Below are 8,400 nucleotides of genomic sequence, written 5' to 3' on the forward strand. Positions count from 1 at the left end.
GGGTTACATCACACATCAGGAGGATAGTTTGATTCTGAGGAAGGGCACTGGGATTGTTATCCAGTATAACAGGTCAGTAGGTCAGAAAGATGATTCATTCCAACAAACAGAAACTCACCAAAGAGACAGAGTCTTCCAAATCATTGCAAGCAAGACTTTTCCATATTGGAAAGATATAACCACCCACACAGCCAAGAATTATAATAGGCACATAAAGTATTAATATGCTGAGGTCGTAGTGTCAGATCAAACATTTAATCTCTCAACATCATTTTCATAATGTGGCTCTGAAAAGGTTACGGCACATTGTAATTCATTTAAGTTTCCCAGAACCCAACTCCAACCGCTATTTCAGGAGCTGCTTTAAAAGTTGGCTTCTTTTGAGGGGGTTTTAAGAACATGATGTTGTTTGTGTTGGAGTTGAATAGCCAACCAAATATCAAATACATCCCTATTAATTAAACTGCAACGGTTTGGTAAAGCAGAAACACCCCAGAAACACACCTCTATAACGGCTCATGCTAACCAAATGCTGGGTGTGGCGTGTGCTGTGCAGGGCCACCTGTTTGCGATGGAGATCAGCAGTGGAGAGGAGTTCTACATGGCGTGTGACAACACTGGGACTCCCCTGGCCGTGTTCAGCAGCAACGGACTACTGCTGAAACAGGTGAGGGGGGAGATGCCATGCCTGTTTTTTCTCTTACAACTTTAAGATTTTGTATTTATATTGGTCGCACAAAAAAACATGTCACAGCACAAAGCAAAGCAATCAACGTTAAACCTTTCCAAAATAAATCTTCAAATAATGCATATATATAGTTTTTAATATTTATAATAATGGCACAATTAAGGCGTTCATGTTGAATTTATTTGTTTGTGTGTGTGTGTGTGTGTGTGTGTGTGTGTGTGTGTGTGTGTGTGTGTGTGTGTGTGTGTGTGTGTGTGTGTGTGTGCGTGTCATGTGAATGGCTGTGTGCAGGTGCAATACACGGCCTATGGAGAGGTGTATTTTGACTCCAACCCAGACTTTGTGCTGGTGATCGGGTTCCACGGGGGCCTGTACGACCCACTGACACGCCTGCTGCACTTCGGGGACCGGGACTATGACATCCCTGCTGGGAGGTGGGTGGTCCGCTCTCACACCTCCGGGGCGTCATTCAGAAACTTCTGGGAAACGCACCTCAGCACGCAGCACACCGGTCCACAAGTCAGCTCTGACCGTGGCAGAAATGGGGGGCATACCGCACATGACTTTAAATGGAGGGAGAGTATTACAGCATTTGGTTTTTACATTTTTCAAGATCCATCTTACAAAAGATGTACAAAAATATGTTTTTGTGGGGATAATCAGCTTGGCCCTCAATTTAAGATGGTATGCAGCTTCCAAAGTTTGATGTCGCAATCAAACCCACAATTAAAATCATAATTAAAAGATGGTAATCCGGCAGCGTGTACCGGTCTCCTGAACAAGTCAACACGTGTAAGATGTCTCTGTGACGGGCCGGCTGCATAAATAACCTGCATGCCGGGCCCTCTCTATTGGAGGAATCCAAAGACAGCCAAGGCCGCTGTGCATCATGGGATATTGTGCAGAAATAAGTGAGCATCAGTTGCACACTTTTTTGAGGGTGAATAATTTAAGTGAAGGTAACCGGATCTGTCGACTCAGATGTCGGACCAGGACCGGGGTCCACATATTTTATTTCTACGCACGCATGACATCAGCCTGACCGTCGTATGACAGGCTAGCGTTGTGTAGTTTCCTTCTATATTTGAATCTATATTTGAGGTTCGACTTGATGTTCTTTCGACTTGATGTTCTTTCGACTTGCGCTGGCAGCGGCCGCACAAACCATATATCTGCGGCGTATCTTCTCAAGGGGTCCGCATACATTCTCTCCTCATTGGGAACAATTTGAAAAAGTGGCAGACAAACACGCCATGTGGGCACGAGCCCTAAGAGGTGCACTAAATAGGACACATGGAGACTTATTTGCAGAACTATAAGCTATAGAATTGGACCAGCAATGGCGGCAGACACACACCAGCCCACGGCCAGGACCTCCGTTGACGGTGCTGAGTGGTCACCTGATTGGGCGTTCTGTGTGCTCTCCCAGGTGGACCACCCCAGACATCGGCACGTGGACACGCGTGGGCAAGGAACCGCAGCCCTTCAACCTGTACATGTTCCGGAACAACAACCCTGTGAGCAAGGTCCACCAGGTGAAGGAGTATGTCACAGGTAAAGGCTTCATGTTACTCTACATAGATCGACTCTCAATGAAAAAGCATGGTTTACATTTCATTTACATTTACCTTAAGTCTCTTAGCAGACTACGCTTTAACACAAGGTGACTCCAAGTGAGTATGCAAAGAATCCAATTGAAATTGGAGCAGCTACAATAAAATATGTATAGTGCTGAACCTAATCATAAACAAGTGGAGGGAGTGAAGTGCAGCTGCAGGAATCAGAAATGCAAGGTTCTCACATGTCTTTTTTTGTGGTATTGCGTACATTTACCATAGATATCACAAGTGCTTTCTAAACTCCACAACCATTTCTTGGTGTGCTTTTTGCTCCTTTTCAATGCATATTTTACAAAGAATGCAATTGCCTTTCAAACTTTACAAACCTGAAGCAGACATATTTCAGCATATTCTTTACAATCCTGTTACTTGTGTGTGACAATGGCGATTTCCTAATCAGACCTTCCAACTATGCATCTATGGTTTGGGGATCATGGTGTGCTTCAGCCCCAAAACACATGGGAACCACCAGTTTCTGGACCACCAGTGCTACTCAACGACCGATCAGCAATCAGCATCAGTGCACAAGTCAGCTGGTGAACGGTCGTCCCTCACTTAACCCTCACTCCTCTTCCCTCTTCCCAGATGTAAACATCTGGCTGGTGACCTTCGGGTTTCACCTCCACAACGCCATCCCAGGGTTCCCCATCCCCAAGTTTGACCTGACGCAGCCCTCGCTGGAGATGAAGAAGAGCCAGCTGTGGGATGACCTGCCTGTACGTAACCTCTAACTCACATAGGTGTCATGGCTTCAATTACCATTGTTCTCTCAATCAGCGTGGGTAATGGATTTCCACATTCTCGTTTAGGATAATAGTTGTCAGCATCTGAAGGGAAAGCTGTGGTTCGCACAATGTCTGCTGTGCTGTTGATCAGCATTTTGTTCATCTTTTGGGATAAAAAGATTAAAACCATCATATGTGGTTATAGTGGGAGGAAGTGGGCTTTTTTTTGTCAATTATTTTCACAGGTCATGAAAACAAAACTTGCCAGCATGATAACAATAATTACATGGCTTTGCACTTTGGCTATAGTGACGTTTTTGGTAAACTGTTTATTGTCTGTTTCTAAAAGTATGTTGTGTTTGCAGATTAAGTCCAGTTAAATCAGTTCTGTCAGGGATCCTACAAGGGAAGTGCATAGATGCATGAAGCCCACAGACTGTTTCTCAACCAACTGGGATTTTAGTTATCACTGCTGTACCAAGCATTTCTACTTTTACTGAAGACGGAAAACAAGCAGCCTTGGGCCCAGACTCACACTGCAGCACTGATCAGATGCTTGTTTGGCAGGACTTTCAATGTATTTTCCAAAAAGCTATTTTCTACCATAGCTCGATCGATGTCCCTAACCAAAGAAACGTCTCTCTCCCCAGTTGATCTCAGCAGTGCAGCAGGAGGTGACCCGTAAGGCCCAGGCTTTCCTGTCCTTCGAGCGCATGCCCGAGATCCAGCTGAGCCGCCGGCGGGTGGACCGCGACAAGCCCTGGCTGTGGTTCGCCACCGTCAAGTCCCTCATCGGCAAAGGGGTGATGCTGGCCGTGACGCAGGGCCGCGTGGTCACCAACGCCCTCAACATTGCCAACGAGGACTGCATCAAGGTGGCGGCCATCCTCAACAACGCCTTCCACCTGGAGGACCTGCACTTCACCGTGGAGGGCCGCGATACGCACTACTTCATCAAGACCAGCCTGCCGGAGAACGACCTGGGCACGCTGCGGCTCACCTCTGGTCGTAAGTCCCTGGAGAACGGCGTGAACGTCACCGTGTCCCAGTCCACCACGGTGGTCAACGGACGCACGCGGCGCTTCGCCGACGTGGAGCTGCAGTATGGCGCGCTGGCGCTGCATGTGCGCTACGGGATGACCCTGGACGAGGAAAAGGCACGCATCCTAGAGCAGGCGCGGCAGCGGGCGCTGGCCAGCGCGTGGGCGAGGGAGCAGCAGCACGTGAGGGACGGGGAGGAGGGCGCGCGGCTGTGGACCGAGGGGGAGAAGCGGCAGCTGCTGAGCGGGGGCAAGGTGCTGGGCTACGACGGCTACTACGTGCTCTCTGTGGAGCAGTACCCCGAGCTGGCGGACAGCGCAAACAATATCCAGTTCCTACGCCAGAGTGAGATAGGGAAGAGGTAACACTGCTGGAGGAGCACAAGCGCCCATGGCTCCCGCTCCAGACTGCACAGAAGCCATGGTCTGTTCTTAAAGAGAGAGACGTTTAGCACGGGCTGTCACTCAGCCACTGAAGGATGGCCAGTGTTCGTTTTTTTTTAAGAAAAAGTACAATGGTCGTATAACAATCATTACTGAAACTACCGTCGGCAAACATTTTAAATGTTTGCCGTTGAAAAATGGGAGCTGCCAAGGAAGTTTGAAAGTCCTCGGACCCTTTTGAGCCTTTCACCAAGCCCCCCCCCCCCCCCCACGGCGGCCCTCTGTCCACCCCCCGATTGGCCGCCTCAGCCCATTCCACATGCTGTGAGACAGCGCGATGTGGAATAACATGAGGATATTCAGAAGGACCCACCCGTTTGAGTGTGTCCCCCACGTGAATCTGATGTCAGAGGTTGTATACTAAGCAAGGCGCAAGGACTGAACCATTATAGGTTTGCAGACGTCTGTAGGCTGTGTATATCGCTAAATGGATGTACCGGGCTGTATTTTCACAGAAGGATCTGTTAAAATATACTATGGAACTGCCGTGGACTCTCTTAAAGAGATAGACACACAAAAGACTTCTGTTTATAAAAGTACACAAGGACTTTCTTGTTCTGTTATGGTTATGTTTGTTTTTATATATACTTTATTGGATTGCTTTGGACAAAAAAAGGGAAACATAAAAAAAAGAAAAGTTTACATGTGATAACCTATACCACTATTACTACTACTACTATTCCTACAGCACCTCTGGACTATTAACCATCATCTGAGTAAGGACCAATACACTTTTCCTTCGCCATAGAGATCTGTTGTCTATATTACAATTGGTCAAGTTTGATGGAAATAACCCCAATTCTCTCTTCCCAGGGCCTTTAAAATTCAGGTCATGTCAGCTGCAATGTAAACAATCAAGGTTCCTTTGACAAATGTGGGAGGAACAAACTTTGGGACCTGCGCTGGGACCAGTTAAACTAAACTTTGTGGATGGATGTATTCTCGGACCAAGTGGCTCCACTAGTCCTGTAACATAAACACACCAGTAGAGCAGCGGGCTCACATTAGCTCATGGGTGGCTATGTGCAAAATGTGTAGACCATGTGCATTTATTGGCCTGATAATGTGTAGAGGTAGTAGTCTTGCTTGCCATAGAAACATGTTGTCATGGTAAAAGAGCTTTTGGGAAGAATTGCTGCAAGGAGTTAACAATCGTTGCCTCTTTAGTTCTTCGCCTGTTTCTCGCAAAATTCAAGCGTATTGCCATCAGTGACTTTTACAGAAGTGGTAATGGCTCCGAAACATACTTGGATGTTTTTTCCTCATTGAGCGTGGGGTCTCTGTTCGCTAGAGGTTTTTGTTTGTTATTGTGTATGTGTGTGTGTACAAGGAAGTGACCGCATATTAATGCATTTCAAAAGCTAAACTAGGAAATTGAGTAATAATGGAGTTGAAGTGTATGAAGGTGTTAAATGATACATTTTTTTAAGTTGAAAATAATTCACTTATCCGTACATCATTATTAGTCTCAGAGAAAGTAATTCATGTACAGTGTTTCTACGTTAAAAATAAACTTTAAAAATTCCGTGAGGTTTACAAAGTGTTGTTTTCTGTCTCTTAATGTCAAAATCATATGACATCCAATATAAACCGAATCACCCTCCAGTGACAATTATGCAACTTCTATAATAGAGTGGGTCAGGGGATTTTAATAAAAACGCTGCCCGGATTATGTAATAGATATTGTGATAATAAGTAATTGCATTTCTATAGTGTTTCTCAAGGAATTCAAAGTGCTTCACATAGTGTTTGGGGTATAGTTATCAACTCGTTCAAACTCGCGTGTCTAACACCCACTGGGGTGATGCATGGCTCACAATTGGTGCCAAAACATTCAGTGCACTCTGGCTATCGGCCTGGGGAGGGGAGGAGTGAAACGGTCTGACTGAGGACCTGGGATGATGGCCCGCAGCCACCAGTGCCATGGGATGCTTAGTGGCCACAGGAAGTCTGAGCATGGTTTATGATCTCATCCGAAGGACGTTGCTCTTGACTGGACCGAGACCCGGCATTGGGGTTATTAGCTCAGCCAGAGGGATGAGCCCCCCTACTGGTTCTCCATCCCCTCCACCTCCATCTGACGGACCAGGCTAGCCCTGCTTAGCTGCCAAAGGAAACAGTGATGCTAAAACAAACCGTTGCTAATATTGCAGGAGAAAGCTTGAGAGGAACTGCCATGAAGGATGGGAGAAATGAGAGATGCACCAGCCCTTGAGGTTGTTGTTCCTGCCAAAGGTCAATAAAGTACTAATTAAACACTCTGACTACTTACAATGTGATATCTCAGTTTCAGATTTGTATTATATTGGCAAAATTACAAAACTGTTACTTGTCATTATATGGGATGTGTGTGTAAATAAGTGCGAAAGGCACAATTCTAAAACATAAAATGGCCTATGCTGGCGCATAGGGCAGCTACAGATTCCCTCCACTTCTTTCTTTGGCCATCTTCTCCCCAGTCAATTCACTCTCAATGGTCCTTCACCTATATATTTGGGCCTACCGCATTTATGCTTTGCTTGGTTCCATAGTTGTCCTCCTCTCTGAACCGGTGATTCCTGTAGTCTGAGCGCAGGACCAATCCAGATCCAATGGTGTGGTGTGTTTTTTTATTCTGATGAGTCGCTCTTCGAAGATTGTTTTTTTAAATATTATTTATTTTTCATTTTTTTCTTATTGTCATTTCTGTCCATAGGACTGCAGTTATGTCCTGTAGTTGTCGATGTGCATGCGAGAGGAGGGCTGGACCGAGCCTTCCCATAGGGTTAGGAACTCTGGGGGCCCTTCACGTAGCATAATCATTTGTTTTATGGTTAGGAGATTTCTATGCGCCAGGTGTGTAGTGATTTTTTTTTTTGATGACGTCATCAAAAATGAATCCTGCGTGCACGAGCACACATTCAGAAGAAGTTTGAGGTTTGTTACAAATATCTTTCCAAATTTGTATCCAAATATGAAAACTAGCTAATCTCAATTGTAAAAATCAACATGTTTAATAATAATGCTTCTTTCTCATTACCCCACGTATTACAACAATACGCATACCTACAGGTCTAGACAAACACTACTCATGTCACCAAATGTGGCCTGTCAAAAACAACAGATGTTTATTGAACGTCATATTATTGCATTTATCAAAAATCCCCTACAACACATTTATGGAGCAAATCCAAATAAACCGAAGCTTCTACCATCACCACGCTACCACCATTTAATTTGTAACTTGATGTAAATAGTGGAGGATGGCGCGTCCCCCGCCCGCTACACCCCTGCTTTGCGCCATGTCCAACCCTCAGCAGGTCATGGTTTTGGGAGGGTTGATAAATGAATAGAGTTAAATACGGTAATAATCGGAGGAAATTGTACTTGGTATTTATTATTTATTTTTAAAAAGCAATTCATAGCTTGAAGGTGTTTGCTCCAAAGGTTAGAACAACTGAACCAAAAACGTGAGTCAATTATTTATGGCTACCAGATTCAGTTTGCTACGCTATATCCAATGATTTCTCCTCAACCTCATTCCGCCACAGCCTGCCTTTCCACAACAAGGCTTTTTTATTTTTTACATCAATGCAACACATTTAGATGTTAACCACTGAAAAGCCATAGAAAGCCTAAGAGACAAAGTTAACAAAAGACCAGACTGCGCAAAATAAAATCATACACTACATTAAGCGAGTGCTGCTGTAGCAATGACAAAGTGCCGCCGAGGAGAGAGAGAGGGGAGGGTAGGGGGAGCGCGGGGGGAGAGAGGAAATGGTGGACGGGAGGTTATAAAGAGCATGTGGAGTGCTGCCCAGAGATAGTCAGATTGGCCCTGGAGCCGGGTCATTTGACATTAACCTAAATGCCAGTTACTCTCCCATGTGACTTAAGTTGATCCA

General features: G+C 45.4%; 1 protein-coding gene across 2 annotated transcripts in view; it reads left to right on the top strand.

Moving 5' to 3' along the window:
* Positions 1 to 6,067, top strand: part of tenm3 (teneurin transmembrane protein 3) — a 140,828-nt gene extending 134,761 nt beyond the window's left edge. For both annotated transcript variants that reach the window (XM_056585538.1, XM_056585529.1), the window contains 5 exons: positions 557 to 667; positions 980 to 1,122; positions 2,118 to 2,242; positions 2,893 to 3,023; positions 3,683 to 6,067. In XM_056585538.1, the coding sequence (XP_056441513.1) occupies positions 557 to 667; positions 980 to 1,122; positions 2,118 to 2,242; positions 2,893 to 3,023; positions 3,683 to 4,438 (1,266 nt within the window). In that variant the 3' untranslated portion in view covers positions 4,439 to 6,067. The remainder of the gene's footprint in view (positions 1 to 556; positions 668 to 979; positions 1,123 to 2,117; positions 2,243 to 2,892; positions 3,024 to 3,682) is intronic.
* Positions 6,068 to 8,400: the final 2,333 nt, after the last annotated feature.

This window comes from Gadus chalcogrammus, chromosome 3, assembly GCF_026213295.1.
Source record: "Gadus chalcogrammus isolate NIFS_2021 chromosome 3, NIFS_Gcha_1.0, whole genome shotgun sequence".
Lineage (NCBI taxonomy): Eukaryota > Metazoa > Chordata > Actinopteri > Gadiformes > Gadidae > Gadus > Gadus chalcogrammus.